The sequence below is a fragment of the Anabrus simplex genome, chromosome 1 (assembly GCF_040414725.1).
Source record: "Anabrus simplex isolate iqAnaSimp1 chromosome 1, ASM4041472v1, whole genome shotgun sequence".
NCBI lineage: Eukaryota > Metazoa > Arthropoda > Insecta > Orthoptera > Tettigoniidae > Anabrus > Anabrus simplex.
Genome location: NC_090265.1, coordinates 358,617,773 through 358,641,411, shown reverse-complemented (window position 1 = coordinate 358,641,411; position 23,639 = coordinate 358,617,773). Strand labels below are relative to the sequence as shown.

General features: G+C 39.0%; 1 protein-coding gene across 1 annotated transcript in view; it reads left to right on the top strand.

Moving 5' to 3' along the window:
* The window catches only part of LOC136856793 (myotrophin), a 52,446-nt gene that overhangs the window by 11,888 nt on the left and 16,919 nt on the right, over positions 1 to 23,639 (top strand). Inside the window, exon 3 of the mRNA XM_067134903.1 lies at positions 12,873 to 12,956. Within this exon, the coding sequence (XP_066991004.1) occupies positions 12,873 to 12,956 (84 nt within the window). The remainder of the gene's footprint in view (positions 1 to 12,872; positions 12,957 to 23,639) is intronic.

The following is a 23,639-nucleotide window of genomic DNA, read 5'->3' as shown; positions in this document are numbered from 1 at the left end:
AAATGGTTTTGCATTAACAATACTGAACTTTTTGATGTAGTAATAACTATATCTGATATTAAATTAAGGTGAATTTTGTACAGTTTATAAGTATCCACTAAAAATTTTGGAATAGTTCCTCTAGCATCTGTCATTCTCATTCCCATATTCAATATTCCCATTAACACTATTTTTCCTTCAGGTGGGGAATTGTGGGTTCGTATATACTTTTCCTTCCGTAGATTAATTCTATATGGCTGCTCAACATTGTCCTCAAACCTGGCAGATCAATAACGACAGCACTTTCTTTGATGTCAGCTGCAATAATGTCCACTTGATGTGCACAACCTCCTGTAGCGAGACAACGTTCGCATGTACCTCCAAATCAGATTCCTTTAATCCATTTGCTATGATCTTCCTAGCTGAATGATGAGAGATGTTCTTTAGCAGTTCTCCATGATGACAAGATCCCAGAACCAGGCTTTTCATTTCATAAGTGAGTAACACAACTGCTGATGGCTGCTGCATCGTCAGTTTTCCCTTGTAGGCCACTTTTGTAAACGGTAGCCTCCTAGTGATGGTATCGTAAATTAAGAGTCACTTCATAACTCATTTGTTTCTCTATGCTCTACTGCTACTGTTGTTGAGATACTCAATGTGATATCCTGTGTGATAGATAAATTATATAACAAATGGAGACTCATTTCGTATGCCACCTGGTATATTAGCCAAGACCGTGTAGGATTTTTCCTCACTTATTATAGGTGTTTATATTTTGCCAGTGTATTATTGCTGTATGTACTGTATAAACATTAGAAGAAAAATACCTATTTTAGTTACCTTTTTTTTTTTAGTTTCAATTTTATTCTGTTAATTAACCATGTAAATGTACAGCCTAAAACTTACAAATGTGAATATTTTTTAAGCAAAAGAATGGTTTCAGCTGTGTTACAAATCATTCAAAATTTCTGTCATCTGTACAGAACGCCAAAGAACAGCCTATTTTTCCATACTGCTCTGTATTAAAGTGTCAAACACAATGTTTCATTTTAGTTTTTACACCTGGTAAATCAGGCATTGGTCTGCCACCAAAAATTTTATTACTCTTGAAAAGCCCTTGAACTCATGCCCTGGATTAAGAGAGATTCCACACTCCCCTCCGCTCTCCTCACTCGCACCGGCAGTTGCCATACTTTAGAGACTCAAAGCGGGGAATGAGCACAGTCAATGCATTCTCTTTTAAGCCAGCAGAATCGCAGTAGTTCCTTTAATTTATGTGTGCATGTAAATTTGGTGTAATTTTCACAAATAACACAAAGTAAATTAAATGGTATAACTCACTGTACAATATTTTACTTCAGTTGAAAACACAAGCACAATTAAACCTTTTTCTTCCAAGTTTTATCACATACCCTACTCTCAAACGGAATGAGTAGTCAGATGCATTCCCTCAGCTTGGAGCTTCCCAAACCCAAGCGAATAATTACGAAGGGACCAGAGTGAAGCCATGGTCGAGTCTGGCAAGCCACTTGCCTGACGAACGGCTTTAATACACATCCTTGCGTAGCTCTTGGAGATGTATGTTTGCAACTCTCAACTGTCCATGCATCACTGTCACCTTAAAATTAAAGTTAATTATATATTATATAAAACAACACAAAATTTAAAATACTGGCTGCAATAACATGCTTAAATATATATATATTTTTTTTTGTGTGTAATCATTAAGGGAATGACTCATTCCCTTCATTCCATGGAATAACCGCCCCTTGTATGGAGAGTCTCCTCTGCCGAGTCCATCTCACTGTAGCAGCTGTGTGCTTGGGGTCTTTATGAATGTATGTACATGATGGTTCAAATACAACCAGGACTGATTCTTTGCAAATAAACAATCCCTCCTATGAAGATAGTGATCTTAGAAGGATGAAATTGCAATCCCTTGCCTCCCTTTCAGTTACGTAGGAATCATTCCAATGCAATCATCTTATTTCTTATTGCAAAAGAGGTCTGGCGATCAGAACTTTCCCAGAGGGTCAAGAAACAGCTTGGAAAAGCATTTCTCAAGAAACCTGTGTGTTTAAATGATAAATCTTTGGAGACGACAAAGAGGGTCGAGAACAAGCTGTATGTTCGTTGGCTGCTAACTCGTTCATCCCTACCACTGTTGCTGAAATGCTTATACAGGAGAACACACACATTGGTGTAGAAGAACTTGTTTCATTATGAAGTGCTGATAGTATAGCAGTCATAAAATAGAACCATTTGCATTACAGAAAATTGAATGCAGGTTGGGTCCCATACACACAGATTGATGAAAACAAAATGATACTCATGCAGGCAGTCGTTGTGGGACCACCGTTTGAAGCAGAAGGAGAACACTTTGCGAAGTCCATAAACCATTGGTGAAACCTTGATCTAATATTTCATTCTTGAGTCTTAATCACCAACGAAAGAATGGCACCATAGCAGGTCTTCAAAAACCAAGAAACAAAAGAGTACAGTCTTGGCTGGAAAGGTAATTGTAACATTCTTTTGGGATTGAAAGGGAGTTATCCATGTTGATTTATTTCAGGAATACAGGTCTATTCATGCAGAATATTACTCTGACATATCACGAAAAGTGAAGGATAAAATCTAGTCCAAGAGGAAATCTGGTGTCCTTCCTCCACAATAATGGGAAGCTTTACCCTGTCAGAAATGTTATGGACAACATCAGGAAACTGAAGTGGAAGCTCTTGGCCCATGGAGCATACAGTCTAGATATGGTCCAAATTGATCACAAGTAGTTCCCAAAGGACTTTGGGAAAACAAAAGAAAAAAAGAAAAAGTTGCCAGGATGCTGGAAGAAAAGTATAGTAGCTGGTGAGGATTATTATTATTATTATTATTATTATTATTATTATTATTTTGCTTTGCGTTGCACCAACAGTTAGGTTTTATCAAGAAGTTAATATAAAGAACCACCTAATCGATACTTTATTGTTTGCCTCAGGCAAAATTGAATATATATTAACACTTACAGAACATGTTTTGACCACTTACTGGTCATCTTCTGCTGTATAAAGAAAAAACTAAGATGAAAAAACATTAGGATAATAAGCACAAGTGATACTCTTAGGTTATAATGAAAAAAATTGCTGTGTTGACTGTTTGGTCAAAGTTCTTTGGTGACTTCTTTGTTATAAAATGGCGGTCACCTGATCAGGACATCTTACCTCTCGTTCTTATTTGGAACTCACCCGGTGGATTACTTTGAAGGATAATGTGTAAAACAAGTAAGTTTATAGTAAGGTATTGTACCACGTTGTTGAAATACTAATCATTGTAATAACAAGTGGCACTCACATATGAACCAACCTGATAAATCTGACATAACTGTGGATTCGCTCACTTTTCAGATCTTAATATAAAATTTAAGGAAATGATAAATGCCACATACATGGCATTCGTAGATATAGAAAAGGCAGCTATTTGAGATTCTGAAGGTGATCAGGATTAGATACCAAGAACGAAGAAATATCTACAATCTGTATAAAAATCATGCTTTTGCTGGCGGGACCTAGTGTTTACAGTGCACCATGTCTTCTGGTATAGGCTAGAGTCATTTTGTTACTTTCATTGACCTGTCTGTCTTATCCTTGGCTTTGACAATATAAAGTGACTGAGGTATGAGCAATGCTAGTAATGCCGTTCCTTATGCAGCCAGTCCCTGCTATGAATGGTGTGAAAATGTTGCTCTTAGGGTCAGTTGATGCATGCGTTTCAGTGGGCTTGGCAGGCTGATATGTAATCATAACTTCTGGCTCAGTGAGGAAAGCAATAAGAAACCACCTCACTCCTCATTTCCCTAGTACACCTCTTCAGTGATGCCTAGGCCATCTATGACAGCTGATGGTGGAGCTGTTGAGGATCTTGTTGCTGCTTGTTGTTTTAAGGGGCCTAACATCGAAGGTCATCGGCCCATCTGTTGAGGATCCAACCAGCCTTAAGGCTGAGGACTGAACATACATATGTATAAAAATCAGTTGCAGTGATAAGAATCAAGGGCTATGAAGAAAGGAGTGAGGCAAGGCTGCAGTTTGTCCCTACTCCTCTTCAATGGTTATATAGAACAGCAGTGAAGAAAATCGAAGAGGAATTTGGAATGAGAATCGCAATCCAACTAGAGAAAATAAAAACCCTGAGATTTGCCGATGATATTATTTTATCTGAGACAGCAGAAGATCTGGAGAAATTACTGAATGGTATGGATACAGTCTTGGATAATGAGTACAAGATGAAAATAAATAAGACCAAAACTAAAGTAATAGAGTATAGTTGTACAGAGTCAGGTGATGCAGGTAATATTAGATTGGGAAATGAAAGGAAGTAGATGAATATTGTTACTTGGGTAGTAAAATAACTAACGATGGCAGAAATAAGGAGGGCATAAAATGCAGGCTAGCACAAACAAGGAAGGCCTTTCTTACATACATCATCATTATAGACCATTATGCCCCTTCAGCGTTCAGTCTGCAAGCTTCTGTGAATTTACTAAATGTCTATTTGCAACTAGTGCTGTGGCCTAATTTAGTTCTATACATCTTATCTTTAAATCATTAGAAACTGAGTCTAACCGTCCTTGTCTCGGTCTCCCTCTACATCTCTTACCCTCCATAACAGAGTCCATTATTCTCCTAGGTAACCTACCTTCCTCCATTCGCCTCACATGACCCCACCACCTAAGCCAGTTTACAGCTTCATCCTTCGTGTTCATTCTTAACTTAGGCTTTATCTCCTCATTCCGAGTACCCTCGTGTATTGTTTCCACCTGTTTGTACCAGCAATCATTCTCGCTACTTTCTTGTCTGTTACTTCTAACTTATGAATAAGGTAACCTGAGTCAACCCCGCTTTCGCTCCCGTAAAGCAAAGACCGATGTAAAGATAGTTTTGACCGGGAGCTGACTTCCTTCTTACAGAATACTGTTGATCGCAACTGCGAGCTCATTGCATTAGTTGTACTGCACCTTTATTCAATCTCATTTACTATATTACCATCCTGGGAGAACACACATCCTAAATACTTGAAATTATCTACCTGTTCCAGTTTTGTATCTTCAATCTGACATTCAGTTCTGTTGAATTTCTTACCTACTGACATTAATTTAGTCTTCAAAATGCTAATTTTCATACCATACTCGTTGCACCTATTTTCAAGTTCCAAGATTTCGGCACGATCTGCTATTAAGACCAAGTCGTCAGCATAGGCCAGACTGCTTATTACATTTCCACCTAACTGAATCCCTCCCTGCCACTTTATACCTTTCAACAGATGATCCATGTAAACTACAAACAAGGGTGAAAGATTACAGCCTTGTCTAACCCCTGTAAGTAGCCTGAACCAAGAACTCATTCTAGCATAAATTCTCACTCCAGCCCAATTGTCAACATAAATGCCTTTGATTGATTTTAATAATCTACCCTTAATCCCATAGTCCCCCAGTATTGTTAATATCTTTTCCCTTGGAACCCTGTCGTATGCTTTCTCTAGATCTACGAAACATAAAAACAACCGTATATTCCTTTCGTAGCATTTTTCAGTTTGCAACGCCCATGGACATAAACAACAATAAACATACATGAAATGACCAAATGAGCACAAGACACAAAATACTTACCATTGGGAGCAGCAGCATTAAACTTTCGGACGTAGAGTACCCAGAACATAAAGGATAAGAGGACAGGATCTTAGCTTACTACTTGAGGGGTTGCCAGGTCAATATCGCTAACTACTAAATGAAAGCGAAATTAAAATTCAGTAAATCAAACTTTACTTAAAAATTAGAAAAAATTGATGAATGATACTTAAATATTTATAACTTTCTGCAATATGTTGAAAAATAAACAAAATCATGAGCCAGTAATTTAATGTTAAAATAAATTGAATTACACATTAAATATATATTTTTAAAATAATTAAAATTATGAGTGCACACCCAGATAACAGTCTAAAGTATTTCTTACGATGTAAGAAAATAAGCTACTTATACCCAAAAACAAAATATTATTTATTAAATTCATTCATTCAAATAAGAGACAAATGTCTATTTTAAAAATAATTATAATTGTGAAAATACGCTCAGATTACAAACTAAAGTAACTCTTATAATACCGAGAAATGAGCGAAGTCTGCATCTAGCATCACATAAATGACAAATATTAAAACTGATCTGTACATTAAGAATTAATTACACCACTGGCCAGTTTTTTAAGTAGGTATACTACAGTTAATCTGACTAAACTGAAATTTGTTTCCAGTCCCTCTACATAAACATTTCAATCATCCCAGAAACACGGTACACACACTCAATTTTAAAAGCAACGTTAGCAAGCCAAATTTTCCACGCATAAATAATTAAATGAACAGACAAAAGAATAGCAGGAAACCAAAATAAAAATATTTCCCAACCAAGCTCGATAGCTGCAGTCACTTAAGTGCGGCCAATATCCAGTAATCGGGAGATTGTGGATTCGAGCTCCACTGTCGGCAGCCCTGAAGATGGTTTTCCGTCGTTTCCCAATGCCGGCAAATGCCGGGGCTGTACCTTAATTAAGGCCACGGCCGCTTCCTTCCACTTCCTAGGCCTTTCCCATCCCATCGTCGCGATAAGACCTATCTGTGTCGGCGCGATGTAAAGCAAATTGTTTTTAAAAAATTGACGAGATGAAGAGACAGAATGATAGGACACATTTTAAGACACCCAGGACTTGTTCAGTTGGTTTTTGAGGGAAATATAGGTGGTAAGAACGGTAGGGGTAGACTAATGTGTGTAGCTCCCAGTATTAAAAAACAGCAGCTGTGTGGCTCTGGTATAATTTCTCGAGAATTCCGATCAGTGCAATGAATCCTTACACCTCCACCTATATTAGAAGAGGTCAGTTGTATCAGAATGCCTCAAGAAGGCAGGGTAGGTAAATGCCAACACACTTCCTAATAATCTGTAAGATAACACTTACAGTGTTGGAAATTTGTATAAGTGTGGGGGGGAAGTTTATTTACATATTTAATATTGCACGCATTTTTCCCATATAGTTTACAATCAAAGGATACAAAATACATTCTCATAGTACCTTTAGCATTAGTATTTAAATACATAAAAGACGATGGTCATAGGGGTGGAAGTAGGTAAAAGGCAGGTCTGCTGTTTGACTTGCATCACTGATAAATGTAAACAGTTATTAGCTTGGAGGTGTGTGTACAACCATTGTACAGTTCACACATACAGCACTTGTAATAATGCCACGTGGAAAGCCTCTCTCAGGTGAAGAGCAAGCAAGTATTAAAGCTTACCAAGAAGTGGGCCTGTCTAATCGCCAAATTGCTACGAAATTAGGGCGTTCAAGTTGTGTTATTGATAATTTTGTCTGTTGGGTGCACAGTATGGACAAAATGGCAAATATGGTCGGACAAGAAAATTGTCAGCATTGGATAATCGTTTGATTCTCCATAAAGCTAAAGCCAACAGCTTGTATTCCTCTCAAATCATGGCTGATTTGCAGTTACCAGTCACTTCCAGATGCGTTAGGAAGGGAAAAGGTAGGAAAGGGAAATGTAGAGTAGAGGATAGGAAAAGACAGGTGGAACAGGGTAATGGGAAGGAGAAAAGGGAGGAGGAAGTAGCTTCTGCAGCTATCAGGAAAGATAGGGCTGACCAGGAGGGGAGGGGATCAAATGAGGTGGGTAGGGTTGAGGCTCTGGTCATGGGGGATTCCATCGTTAGACACGTGGGGAAAGTGTGTGGAGGAAAGGGAACCAGGGTAGAATGTTATCCAGGAATTAGGTTGAGGCAGATGTTGAGGAAAGTAGAAGAGAGGGAGGAGGGGAAGGAGAAGGTGGTAGTGTTTCACGTTGGTACCAACAACGTAAGGCAAGCTGATATAAGTACCAACATAGTTGGAGATGTGTGGGATCTGGTAAATGCAGCACGGGTGAAGTTTAAGAAAGCGGAGATTGTTATTAGTGGAATACTGTGTAGGAGGGATACTGACTGGAGGGTGATTGGGGATTTAAATGAGACTATGGAGTGGGTATGTGGGAAACTGGGAGTGAAATTTCTAGATCCTAATGGGTGGGTAGGAGAAAGGGATCTGTGCTCGGATGGCCTTCATTTAAACCGCAGTGGTACGTATAAGTTAGGAAATTTGTTTGGAAGGGTAATAGGGAGGTACATTCAGGGAAACGGGATGGCCTAGGGAGCGGTGATAAGGGAACAGGGAACTGGAAATCAAGTAGGGATGACATAAAATTGTTAGTGTTGAACTGTAGAAGTATTGTAAAGAAAGGAATAGAATTAAGTAATTTAATAGATATATATTTACCAGATATTGTAATAGGAGTTGAATCATGGCTGAGAAATGATATAATGGATGCAGAAATTTTCTCACGGCACTGGAGTGTGTAATACCAATATAAATGGTCCGTTATTGGACATTATAAATTTTCCAGCTAACTCATTCCTGGTTGCCAGCGTTTCGCCCTCATGTGCTAGGCTGGGCTCATCAGTTGGTACCTAGCACACCTACCAAGACGCTGGCTAGTGCATACCAGGGAGGCCACTGCGTAGGCTAATTGTAGCCACCGGCAGTGCCAATGCACTATGAGATACCTTGTCTCATTATCAAAAATTGATGCCTGCTTGGCCATCAGATGATATAGATGTTGATTCCCGTAGGGAATCTGAAATATTTGTTCCGAATGAGTAAATTTATAATACCAATATAAATGGTCCGTTATTGGACATTATAAATTTTCCAGCTAACTCATTCCTGGTTGCCAGCGTTTCGCCCTCATGTGCTAGGCTGGGCTCATCAGTTGGTACCTAGCACACCTACCAAGACGCTGGCTAGTGCATACCAGGGAGGCCACTGCGTAGGCTAATTGTAGCCACCGGCAGTGCCAATGCACTATGAGATACCTTGTCTCATTATCAAAAATTGATGCCTGCTTGGCCATCAGATGATATAGATGTTGATTCCCGTAGGGAATCTGAAATATTTGTTCCGAATGAGTAAATTTATAATACCAATATAAATGGTCCGTTATTGGACATTATAAATTTTCCAGCTAACTCATTCCTGGTTGCCAGCGTTTCGCCCTCATGTGCTAGGCTGGGCTCATCAGTTGGTACCTAGCACACCTACCAAGACGCTGGCTAGTGCATACCAGGGAGGCCACTGCGTAGGAGTGTGTATCGTAGAGATAGGATAGGAAAGGTGGGAGGGGGAGTTTTCATTCTGGTGAAAAAAGAATTTGTAAGCTACGAAAACGTTAAAGATGAGACACATGAAATTCTAGGTGTAAGGCTCATTTCTAAAGAAAATAGGCAACTTGATATATTTGGAGTGTACAGATCGGGAAAGGGTAGCACTGATGCGGATTCGGAATTATTTGATAGGATAGTCAGCTATGTGGGAAACGTCATGGAAAGAAATGTGATTGTAGCGGGAGATCTGAATTTGCCAGATGTCAATTGGGAAGGAAATGCGAACAACAGGAAGCATGACCAACAAATGGCAAATAAGTTAATATGGGAAGGACAGCTGATTCAGAAAGTGATGGAACCAACCAGAGGGAAAAATATTTTGGATGTGGTGCTGATAAAACCAGATGAGCTCTATAGGGAAACTGAAGTAATAGATGGTATTAGTGATCATGAAGCTGTTTTTGTGGTAGTTAAAAATAAATGTGATAGAAAGGAAGGTCTTAAAAGTAGGACTGTTAGGCAGTACCATATGGCTGATAAAGCAGGTATGAGGCAGTTTCTAAAAAGTAACTATGATCGGTGGAAAACGGTAAATAAAAATGTAAACAGACTCTGGGATGGGTTTAAAGAAATTGTTGAGGAATGCGAAAACAGGTTTGTACCTTTAAGGGTGGTAAGGAATGGTAAAGACCCACCTTATTATAATAGAGAAATAAAGAGACTAAGAAGGAGGTGCAGACTGGAAAGAAATAGAGTTAGAAATGGCTGTGGAAGTAAGGAGAAATTGAAGGAACTTACTAGAAAATTGAATCTAGCAAAGAAGGCAGCTAAGGATAACATGATGGCAAGCATAATTGGCAGTCATACAAATTTTAGTGAAAAATGGAAGGGTATGTATAGGTATTTTAAGGCAGAAACAGGTTCCAAGAAGGACATTCCAGGAATAATTAATGAACAAGGGGAGTGTGTATGTGAGGATCTTCAAAAGGCAGAAGTATTCAGTCAGCAATATGTAAAGATTGTTGGTTACAAGGATAATGTCGAGATAGAGGAAGAGACTAAGTCCAAAGAAGTAATAAAATTTACGTATGATAACAATGTCATTTACAATAAGATACAAAAGTTGAAAACTAGAAAAGCGGCTGGAATTGATCAGATTTCTGGGGATATACTAAAGACAATGGGGTGGGATATAGTACCATATCTGAAGTACTTATTTGATTATTGTTTGGCCGAAGGAGCTATACCAGATGAATGGAGAGTTGCTATAGTAGCCCCTGTGTATAAAGGAAAGGGTGATAGACATAAAGCTGAAAATTACAGGCCAGTAAGTTTGACATGCATTGTATGTAAGCTTTGGGAAGGCATTCTTTCTGATTATATTAGACATGTTTGTGAAATTAATAACTGGTTCGATAGAAGGCAATTCGGTTTTAGGAAAGGTTATTCCACTGAAGCTCAACTTGTAGGATTCCAGCAAGATATAGCAGATATCTTGGATTCTGGAGGTCAAATGGACTGTATCGTGATTGACATGTCTAAAGCATTTGATAGGGTGGATCATGGGAGACTACTGGCAAAAATGAGTGCAATTGGACTAGACAAAAGAGTGACTGAATGGGTTGCTATATTTCTAGAAAATAGATCTCAGAGAGTTAGAGTAGGTGAAGCTTTGTCTGACCCTGTAATAGTTGAGAGGGGAGTTCCTCAGGGCAGTGTTATCGGACCTTTATGTTTTCTTATATATATAAATGATATGAGTAAAGGAGTGGAATCGGAGCTAAGGCTTTTTGCGGATGATGTTATTCTCTATAGAGTGATAAATAAGTTACAAGATTGTGAGCAACTGCAACGTGACCTCGAAAATATTGTGAGATGGACAGCAGGCAATGGTATGTTGATAAATGGGGCTAAAAGTCAGGTTGTGAGTTTTACAAATAGGAAAAGTCCTCTCAGTTTTAATTACTGCGTTGATGGGGTGAAAGTTCCTTTTGGGGATCATTGTAAGTATCTAGGTGTTAATATAAGGAAAGATCTTCACTGGGGTAATCACATAAATGGGATTGTAAATAAAGGGTACCGATCTCTGCACATGGTTATGAGGGTGTTTAGGGGTTGTAGTAAGGATGTAAAGGATAGTGCATATAAGTCTCTGGTAAGACCCCAACTAGAGTATGGTTCCAGTGTATGGGACGCTCACCAGGATTACCTGATTCAAGAACTGGAAAAAATCCAAAGAAAAGCAGCTCGATTTGTTCTGGGTGATTTCCGACAAAAGAGTAGCGTTACAAAAATGTTGCAATGTTTGGGTTGGGAAGAATTGAGAGAAAGAAGAAGAGCTGCTCGACTAAGTGGTATGTTCCGAGCTGTCAGCGGAGAGATGGCGTGGAATGACATTAGTAGACGAATAGGTTTGAATGGCGTCTATAAAAGTAGGAAAGATCACAATATGAAGATAAAGTTGGAATTCAAGAGGACAAACTGGGGCAAATATTCATTTATAGGAAGGGGAGTTAGGGATTGGAATAACTTACCAAGGGAGATGTTCAATAAATTTCCAATTTCTTTGAAATCATTTCGGAAAAGGCTAGGAAAGCAACAGATAGGGAATCTGCCACCTGGGCGACTGCCCTAAATGCAGATCAGATCAGTATTGATTGATTGATTGATTCTGGTTGAAAACAGGAATCTTGCATTAAGCCATCTTTAAATGATGCTGAACATATGTCGTGGACCTTAGAATGGAACCAAGTAATATTCAGTGATGAGAAGAAGTTTAATTTGGATGAGTCAGATGGCATGATCTCCGTAAGGAAGAACAAGTTTGGATGAGTAGAAATTTTGGCAGTGTTATGATTTGGGCAGCATTCTGTGCTAAAGGCACTTCTAGCATAGCATAGCATAGCTGCATCTCAAAATTAAATTGATGATTATACAGAAATGCTGGATTTTGAATTGGTTCGTATGTGTGAGGAATTTGGCGACGACAATTTAATTTTCCAACAAAATAACGTTGGGATTCACAGGTCTGCCATGATAAAGAAGTGATTTCAAGATAAAGGAATTACGTTTATGAGCTGGCCATCAAGAAGTCCAAATTTAAATCCAATAGAGAATTTATGGGGGATCCAGCAAGATGTGTTTATCACAATGGATGGCAGTTTGCAGCTGTGGCTGAGCTTAAGTCTCCAATTCGAATGGAGTGGACCTCAGTATCAAAAGACGTGATTACTGCTCTTATACAATCAATGCCCAAGAGGATTTTCGCAGTTATTAAGAACAATGGAGGTTCAACTACATACTAGGTCATTGTTGTGATATGTTTACTGTTTACCTTAGTTTATTCTAACAAAAATACAAGTGCCTGTATGTCAGTTTCCACATAGGTATAAGATATGATTTTGTTTTCAATTACAAATGTAAAATGAAAATTTATTTTGTATGTTTTGATTGTAAACTGTATGGGGAAAAAATGCATACAATAATAAAAAGTAAATACACTTTTTTCCCGACACAAAACATGCTTTATACTGCCTTTATACTAATTTCCATCACTATATCTATTAGAAGCTGATGAAGGCCTACTTCTACTTCATTACAGAACTTCATTTTTTGACTATTTACTAAGCGTCCCATTTTATGTTTTCAGGCCAAAGATAAGCATGGTATTAGTGCTTTACTAGCTGCAATATGGGAAGGGCATACATCGTGTGTCAAATTGCTTCTAGATCAGGTAAGTAAATTGTCGTCTTCTTTTCTCTGGTAGATTGGTAGTAAAACTACTCACGTATGTTAATATAGCATTCTTTCCATATATTTCACGCTATAATCAAAGATTTTGATTCCGTTTCTGCACAGTCTTTTTTTTCCCTAGTTGTCAATATATCAGCTATGTCTTGCTCAAAAAAATGACTAGTATTATTTGAGTAACCTATTCTAAAATCCTTCTTCTGTTATACCTTGTTTTTAAGTATAACTTACTGCTCTTACATTCTTTACACAGTATATTTGAAACTTGAGTTGTCATTTTCCTTCCCCAGTACATTTATACCTTTAGTCATGCCATGTCAGAGAGGGTTGCTAATGCAGATTTTTCTCCTCTGCTTCTTCCATGCGCATCATCGTTCTCCAAATCCAGCTCATTCAAGTCTATAATGATGCTGTCCCTCCATCTCATTCTTTATCCACCTCTTCATTTTACCTGGTGCTAGCATGTTGAGTAACCACTTTCCCACCTAATTTCACCTCCTCATTATTTATTTAAATGTTTTAGCCAACATAGGACTACTTAGGTTTATGGAGGTTTTTCCTCTTTTTTTTAAAATTTTTTATTTGTCAGACCAATAATGTTTCATCCTTTCTGAACGTAATTTTCTTTCTGCTTCTGGAATCACTCTTCCTATTCTCTGTTTGTTGATTTTCGTCTGTAGTCTAGTGAAATGGAATAGAGTATGGCTCTTAGTGCCGGGAGTGTCCGAGGACAAGTTCGGCTCCCCAGATACAGGTCTTTTGATTTGACTCCCGTAGGTGACCTGCGCATCGTGATGTGGATCAAATGATGATGAAGACGACACATACACCCAGCCCCTGTGTCAGCGAAAGTAACCAATTGCAGTTAAAATTCCCGACCCTGCTGGGAATCGAACCCGGGACCCCTGTACCAAAGGCCAGCATGCTAACCATTTAGCCATGGAGATAGTGTGTTTATCTTTCAATATGTTGAGTGTATTTGTTTTGTATTCTTTAAGTTCTGTGATCCATCTAATATTCTTACTCTTACTCTTCCATAATTTTCTGTTATTTCTCTATTGATTCTGTTTTCTGGTGACTGTATTAGATGCCCTAAGAAAGATATTCTATTATTTTTCATTGTGCTAGTCACAGGTTCTGGTTCTATTTCTTTATACATTGTTTCATTGGAAGCTAGTCTCCAGACTGTTTTCTTGATAATTTTTATTTAAGCAGGTTCTCACTATTCTCCTTTCTAACTTGAGTACTCTATCTATTGTAACTGTGTTTGTTGTTTTGAATAATGTTTCACATGCACATGTAATTTATGGTTGGTTGACTGTTTTGTAGTGTTTCAATTTGGTTGCTGTTGAGAGACACTTTTTATTATATGTATTCTTGGTTTTATTATATGTATTCTTGGTAACATGCTGTGCTGAAACCAGTTTATCTATTCTATTTTGCCATGCTGGTTTCATGTTCAGGTTATATGTGATTATTTCACCTAAATATTTAAATTTTTCTACACAATTTTTATTTCTTGGTCTCCCAGCTTAATTTTGTTTGCAAGCGGAAGTTGAGTTAGCATAATTTCTGTTTTTTTTTTCAAATTAATTTTCAAACCAATATTGAGCTATTTCCTGTAAGGATTTTATTTGTTGTTTTGTTTCCTGAATATCATTGGCCAGAAGAGCTAGATCATCAGCAAACCCTAGACAGTTCAAATGTATGTTATCCTTCTGCGTTCCAATTTTTATATTTTTCTAGTCGTTCTTGTACCATTCCCTCATAACGTACTCTAGTGCACAATTAAAAAAGAAAATGAGACAATCAGTCACCCTGTCTTAAACCAGTTGTTACCAAGAATGGTTGAGAAAGTTCTCCTCTGAACTTAATTTTAGAAATTGTATTAGTTAGAGTAAGTTCAGTCAATTTGATTAGCTTTGGGTGAAGTCCAAAATGTCTCAAAATTTTTAATAATGATGGTCTGTGGATGAAGTCTTAAGCTTTCTTGAAATCTATAAACGTTATTGAAAGGGGCTTGTTTTGTTTTCTGTAATATGCCATGGCTAGCTTCAAAGTTATTATTTGTTCAGAGCAGCTTCTCCAAGGTCTGAAGCCTCCCTGGTATTCACCTAACTCTTGATGTTGTTGTTCTTTAATCCGATTATATAGTATCTTAGAGAAAATCTTATACGTGCAGTCAAGGATGGAAATACCTCTATAGTTGTCTGGATTACTTCTTTCACCTTTCTTATTAATTGGATTAATTATAACTGTTGTCCATTGTTCTGGGAATTTTTCTGATATCCATATCTTCTGTAAAATCATATGGAGGGATGTCTGAGTGCCGGCGTATTTCCACATCTCTGCAAAAACCTGGTCTTCTCCACACGCTTGGTAGTTCTTAATTTCCTTAAGCACTGTTTCAACTTATTTTGCTGTAGGTGAGTTTATATTTTCTGGTTTAGTTTATATCAAGGTATGTGTATCAGTTAATAAGAGCTTTTCAGGTTCATCACTGTTCAAGAGCTTGTTAAATGCTTCCGCCATGATTTCTGTGTTTTCCTTATCATTATGCGCTAATTTTCTATCTATTTTTCAACAGTGTGGGGGCGGGGGTTATATTTTTGCAATTGTTTACCAAAGGCTTTGTAATAATGTCTAGAATTGGTTCTGTAATAATTTTCCTCAATAGAGTTTATTAAATCTTTTTGATATTTTCTCTTAATTCTTCTAATCGTTTGAGTGAATTTACCTTGGATGAAAAATTGTATAATACAGAAACGTAGAACCTATGGAGGATGCAGCCAAAGTAGGGGTGGACACAAAGGGTGATATCACATTCAGCACACACAAATCCGTAGCCCCACTTCTCTCTCTCTCTCTCTCCCCCCCCCCCCCCCCCTGTCATATCTGTACATACGTGACTGTTGCTATGTCCGTGATCCTTGGGATGCCATCTGTGGAACTGGCACTTAGTTAGTTGAAGTGGCTGTTCTCACCATTATGGTCTCCCTCTTTCCAGACTCTTCATCGTTTGGTTGTATGCTTCCAGGATTTCATTGAAGAGTGATCGAGCAGTGATACATTTTTCCCAGTTTTCAAACAAATTGGTAGTGTGCATTCATTAATTCTGAAAAGGACTGTTTTAGACTTGTCCAATATCCATCTTTATATTGTGTTTCTACCTTGTCCACATATATTCAGTGGGGGGTTGAAGTCTGGAACTCGAGGGACCCAATTGAACAGTTCAATGGAGTCCTGCTCACAAGGGAACTATCAGTACAGTCGTATTGAAACTGACCATGAAATTTTGCTGAGAGGATGAGGGGACCATAAGAAAGGAATATACAAGAATTTAGGTGCCATTTCGAGCTGTAAGATCCTGAAATCAACACTGAAATGTCTAATAAGATTGCACGCATTAGCATATAGCTGAAGGTGGAGAGCTCTGGTGACCAGCCAAGGTGAGCACGTTACCTTGAGCTTTCCGTGCCAGGCAGTTAATACATATTCCTTTGAGAGAGCAGGCGTGAATCTTGCTGATTTTCTAGAGCATGCATTACGTTATTTGCGTGAAAAACGCTTCTCTTCTTTCGGTGAAATAACTGACAGTCGAAGCAGCAACACTCCATCTGCATCATCTGAAAGAAAAGACAGCACACCATTGCCAGGTACGAGAGATGTTACGGGTCCAAATTTGAATCCCGAGTCCGATTCCCATCAATCCATTGAGGTGACACCGCAGTTACCTGACACATCTGCCCGTTCAAGATATTCTTCTGGTCCATAGAAGAAAATGAAAGACACTGGAGATCTTGCGTACAAGGGGAAATCTATATATTTATGGTTAAATAAAGGGAATAAGAAGTGGCTTTCATTAACCACTGTTAGCGAAAATTGTATGGTGACGTCACTATGACAGCTGTACAGGTCATTATTATTGAGGTGTACATGTGGAAGATTTTCACAAGCAAGAAGGTTTGTGATGAAGACCTGCGACTGTGAGGCTTGGACATTTCAAGATAGATTTCAATGGGACAAAGTAATTTCAGCGCACCCTCTGGTTGGTTGAGTTGCTTCAAAAATAAATACAATCGAAAGTAGAAAAATCACAAAATTTGTATCCTGTGCATATCTGCAAGAAGAAGAGGAAAAAACAGATAGTCGCGAAGAAATTTGTGGAAGCAGCTACACAGTGATTTTTAGATTAGTTGCTCAGTCGGTTCGTGCATTCACCCATTCATACACAGTTATGCCTACTGTTACTATGGCTAGTACTCTTTTTCTGAAATTATTCATTATACTACAGGAGGCAACTGGAACTTTTGGTCCAAGACTTTTCAAAGGAATGTTTCATGCAAAAAATATAGTTGCAAATAGGTACAAAATCAGTGAAAATGGAGAGGGGGAAGAAAATTAAAGTATTGGTTTAAAGAAGCCTTCTTCCCTTTTGCAGAAGACAAGTGTTTGCTACTGTTAGATTCCTGGACGACTTATAGTGATAAATGCTGTCTCGAAGACATTCCTCCTGACAAAAGTGATTCTCCAGATTCCTCCGGACACTACATGGAAAATACAGTCCTTGGATAAGTTTTTCACCATTTATCAGACATTATGCTGGCTTGTGAAGACTTCCGGTTTGATGTGTATCAGAGAAACAGTATATTGAAAATGCAATATTTCATTCATTTTGAATTTTCTTCCCCACGGTTCAAGGAAATTATTAAATATTCATGGTTCACAATCAATTACACAACGGAGAAACTGGCCTTAAAGTGTATTCATTGTGCATGGTACCAAAAATATTTGTGTTTTTATCATGCGATTAACACACCTTATTTAGGTTTCACATTCGTTCCCTAATATTAAAGTAACCTGCCAATTCATTCTATTTCTCTCCAGCACAACTCTACTCCACTGTGCACTGCACCGCGCCAGCAAGATGCAAGGATTGTCACATAGATTTTGAATAAAGATTCTGACACCTTCCAGTTCGAAATGCAACTAAATTTTTGTATATGGCTATTTAATGGTTTCCTCATCCTCTCAGTGAAAATGCTTTGTTGGTTTTGATATGACCTTATCAATAGATCCTTTGTCAGAAAAGCAGCCCTGAACATGACTGCTCGTGTGAATTTGGGAGTTGTCTTGCACGGACTGTATTATCCCATCTGGATAGCACGCTCTCACACTTGAAACCATAATATTCTGTAGAATGTTCACGTATTAGTTTGATGTGAGACGGTCATCTATTTGATGAAGCATTCCAGCCATATCAGATGATATCTACCCCCAATACGACAAAGAAATGTGACCACTGTGTGAACACACGGCTGTATATCTTTTGCTGTATCGGGCTCCCTGTGGCCTGTAAACATGAACTGGCCTGATTTCCTCTGAACTAAAGGAAGTCTCTTCAGAGATCATGTGATCCCAATTATGATTTAACTCCATCTCGGCAAAGGCGCACCAAGTGGCCATCTGTTCATCGGAGAGGGACTCTATGGCGGCAGCTTTTCTGCAGTGGATTCTGGTTTTTCTTAATCATTTACAAACCGTGTATGGACTTCCAGGAAAATTGGTCACCTACGTGAGGTCCGCTGACTATAAGAGCAGGTTCTGCTGTGAAGTTTGAATTAACATGTCATCTTTTTCCGTAGTAGAAATCCACTTTAAACCAATGCCTGGAAGATGTTCAATGTCTCCTGACACCCATCACTACTGTATCCATCTCTGAGCAGCCCTAGGTGAAACTACCAAATTGCTGCATCACGCATGCTAAAATTGTAATGTTGGACGAGAATCATCACTTGCTCTATTGATGCTTGTGAATAATATCAGAATGGAGTGAAGCATTTAGCATTGAAGTTAGCTCGGCGAAACTTTGTGTGTTCATTACGTATATTCACACCAGGATTTGATCCTTAGCTGTTATGGTAGGCCCAAATTTTGTAGCTTACAACTGACCCACTGTGCTATGTGGCAGCATGATATGTGTGCTTATAATTTCATAGTTGTGTATGCAGTTCAAGTCATGAGGAGGAAGATGGTAAAGTGAGAGCGACTGACGCAATGAGTGAGAACTGCGGGCCGTGTTGCAAAATCCATCCAGCTGACTGAACAAAGCTGAATATAGCTGAAGTAGACTTTCTTATATTTCACATCACCAGAGATGTGACAGTTTTTGATTGTTCATCTGTACATTAAATGCATACATACATACATTATCATTATAGACTGTTATGCCTTTCAACGTTCAGTCTGCAAGCCTCTGAGAATTTACTAAACATCGCCACAATCCTCGATTTGCAACTAGTGTTGTGGCCTCATTTAGTTCTATACCTCTTATCTTTAAATCATTAGAAACCGAGTCTAACCATCGTCATCTTGGTCTCCCTCTACTTCTCTTACCCTCCATAGCGGAGTCCATTATTCTCCTAGGTAACCTATCCTCCTCCATTTGCCTCATATCGAGTTCATTCCTAAATTAGCCTTTATCTCCTCATTCCGAGTACCCTCCTGCCATTGTTCCCGCCTGTTTGTACCAGCAGTCATTCTTGCTACTTTCATGTCTGTTACTTCTAACTTATGAATAAGGTATCCTGAGTCCACCCAGATTTCGCTCCCGTAAAGCAAAGTTGATCTGAAAACAGACCGATGTAAAGATAGTTTCGTCTGGGAGGTGACTTCCTTCTTACAGAATACTGCTGATCGCAACTGCGAGCTACTGAATTAGCTTTATTACACCTTGATTCAATCTCACCTACTATATTACCATCCTGGCAGAACACACAATCTAAATACTTGAAATTATCGACCTGTTCTAGCTTTGTATCACCAATCTGACATTCAATTCTGTTGAATTTCTTACCTACTGACATCATTTTAGTTGATAGATGTTGATTCCCATAGGGAATCTGGAAGTCTTTGTTCCGAATGAGTAAATTTATAATACCAATATAAATGGTCCGTTATTGGACATTATAAATTTTCCCGCTAACTCATTCCTGGTTGCCAGCGTTTCGCCCTCGTGTGCTAGGCTGGGCTCATCAGTTGGTACCTAGCACACCTACCAAGACGCTGGCTAGTGCATACCGTGGAGGCCACTGCGTAGGCTAATTGTAGCCACCAGCATTGCCAATGCACTATGAGAGACTTTGTCTCATTATCAAAAATTGATGCCTGCTTGGCCATCAGATGATAGATGTTGATTCCCATAGGGAATCTGGAAGTCTTTGTTCCGAATGAGTAAATTTATAATACCAATATAAATGGTCCGTTATTGGACATTATAAATTTTCCCGCTAACTCATTCCTGGTTGCCAGCGTTTCGCCCTCGTGTGCTAGGCTGGGCTCATCAGTTGGTACCTAGCACACCTACCAAGACGCTGGCTAGTGCATACCGTGGAGGCCACTGCGTAGATATTATAAATTTACTCATTCGGAACAAAGACTTCCAGATTCCCTATGGGAATCAACATCTATCATCTGATGGCCAAGCAGGCATCAATTGTTGATAATGAGACAAAGTCTCTCATAGTGCATTGGCACTGCCGGTGGCTACAATTAGCCTATGCAGTGGCCTCCATATCTTCTCCACATTTACCAATCACCCTTTCATATCCTTCAGTTCTATTCCCAACTCTCGCATTGAAATTGCCCATTAGCTCTGTTCTCTCCTTGCTGTTGACCCTGACCACTATGTCACTCAATGCTTCATAAAACTTGTCGACTTCATCCTCATCTGCACCCTCACATGGTGAATCACAGACACAATTCTTGTCCTAATTCCTCCAACTGACAAATCTACCCACATTATTCGCTCATTTACGTGCCTAACAGAAACTATGTTGCAAGCAATAGTATTCCTGATAAAGAGCCCTACCCCAGACTCTGCCCTTCCCTTTCTAACACCCGTCAAGTACACTTTATAATCTCCTATCTCTTTCTCATTATCTCCTCTTACCCGAATATCACTTACTCCTAGCACATCCAGATGCATCCTCCTTGCTGACTCAGCCAGTTCTACCTTCTTTCTTCCATAAGCCCCATTAATACTGATAGCTCCCCATCAAATTCCATTTCGTTCACCAAGTTGTTTCCAAGGAGTCCCTCGCCTGTCAGATGGGAGTGGGACTCCGTTACTCCCATAGGTCCGAGGCTTGCTTAAAATGTTCTGAGCTCGGTAAATTCATGAAGCAGGATGCCACCCTACTTGCACATAGTCCAAGTGAGGATCTCTCCTCTAACGGGTTATGGACCACCGGTGAATTGTATAGTCCTAGCCGCCTGAGCACAAGGAGGGCCACGACTCAGAATATGTCCGAGATGCCCACTCCCATTCCATAGCAACTGGTATCCCGACTCTCAGGACCACTTACTAGGCCACTCAGCCGTTGCCCATGGTTCACGAACTAGGACGTGACTACAGTAACCCACAAACATGAACCATTGTACATTAAATTTTCTGTGTAAATCGTATGCAAAGTACATGAAATTTTCTTTGTATAACATATCCAAAGAGCAAGAAATTTTCTGTTAGGGCGTTTCCATGAAGAATCTATCTTGGATTTCCTCCCCGGCACCTATACAGTATTCGGTTTTTGTCTTGCTGACTTTCATGTTGCACTTCATTATTTATCTCCTTCTTTCTGTCTTTCTCATATTTCTTTCATTGTTGAATCAATCAGTATTGCAAGTTGCAAATCACTCTTTCGCAGTTTCATTGTGAGGTTCGTCAGTTTTACTTCTCTGTAGGTGTTACAAAAGGCAATATCATCTTTACTTTTGTAAATATGTACTAGCACAGTTTATCCTGGAAGTCCTATGTGCACAGAACGTTGTTAAACAGACCTGCAATAAAGGGTAACCCTATGTCACCTAAACTTTCTCACATTTCAACTTGTATGTCATCTGGACCAACAACCTCTTTTATTCGTCATTTTTAAATAAGTGCTATCTTCCTTAATCTTTGCACTGAGTGAGTTAGCTGTACTTGGTACAGGTCATGTAGCCATAAGCTTGCATTTGGGGGATGATGGATTCAAAATCCACTGTTGAAACCCTGGAGTTGGTTCTCCATTTCTTAATTAAGGCAGTAGCTGCTCCTTTCCCATTCTATTATTGCCAGAAACCTACCAGTGTTAGAGTGATTTATTTTTTAATCTTGACAGGTTTCACAGCTCTGTTTTCTGCCTTTACCTTCAGTAATTTTCTGGAGTAGTCCTAACAGATGAGTATTGCTTGTTTTTTTTTTTTTTTTTTTTCAGTGTTATACCATAATATACACATAATACACTGATCAACACAAAAATGCAACTCTCAATTTCTTTTAAACTGCATAGATTTATTTTAAATTCTTTTCAATTTCAAGAGACTGAATTATTATGTTTATGATCTAATACCATGATTTAGAAATTTTGAACCAGGCAAGTTGGCCATGCGGTTAGGGTTATTCAGCTGTGAGCTTGCATCCAGGAGATAGTGGGTTCGAACCTCACTGTGGCAGCCCTGAAGATGATTTTCTGCGGTTTCCCATTTTCACATCAGGCAAATGCTGGGTCTGTACCTTTCCTATCCCATCGTCGCCATAAGACCTACATGTGTTGGTGTGACGTAAAGGAGATAGTAATTTAAAAAAGAAAATACATTTTTGAACCTGAAAATGAAGAGAAGATTGCTTTTTTCTAAGCAATTTGATTGAACTCTTCAAGAAAGACGAAGTTAACACGTAATCAATGTGTACACTTTTAGATCTTTGATCTTTTGTACTCTACTGGCCTTTTCATTTACTCACTTTTAATTTACTACTCCTCGCTGACACTTTTACTCACCTCTAGAAGTGTGCTTTAATCACATCTTCCAGCCTCTCAGGAATGCTTCTGATTAATACTGCAATCCTTTCCTGTGGAATCTGCTCCCATTTTTCTTGAAGAGCCAGTCACAAAGTGTCAGAATAATGCTGGCGGGCCCTTCTTCCCAATTCATGACGTAGATTCTCAGTGGGATTCAGATCTGGATTACAAACAGGCCATACTATTACATGAATTCAAACTTCGTCCAAGTATTGTTACACTCATTGTGCAATATGTGGGCAAGTGTTGTCATCCATTAGAATGAAACTATCACTGATAAATGGAGCTAAAGGCACAACATGCTCCTCAAGGGTTTCATCCACATAATGTCACACTGTAAGGGTCCCGGGTTCTTTGAAGACTAGGTCCTTCCTCATCGTCACACTTATTCCCGCCCCACCATCGCAGAATCTCTCCAAGACATTGTCCTGGGGGAAAGTTTACAGGAGGAATATGTTTCCTCAGTTGTCCTGCATACAATTTCTCTGCTGTCTGGTATTGAGAGGCAAAAGCAAAACTCATCAGTGAAGAACACTTGCTCCCAGTATTGGATCATCCAGTCATAATGCAGTCGAGCAATGTGATTTGTCGAGTGAGCTCTGGTTCTGCAACAGGTTGTCTGGAATGGAGATTGGCTTCTTCTAACTTTCTTCAGACAGTTCTCTCACCCCTCAGACTTGCTGGAATCAATGTCGAATTTCAAGAGCAGTGGTGTGATGGTCATAGAGAACGTGTGTAGCCATAGTAACTGATCATCTCTACCTGAAGTGGCTCTTTGTGGACCTGATCCTGGTCTACTAGAATAACCCTGTACCCTGTACCTTTGT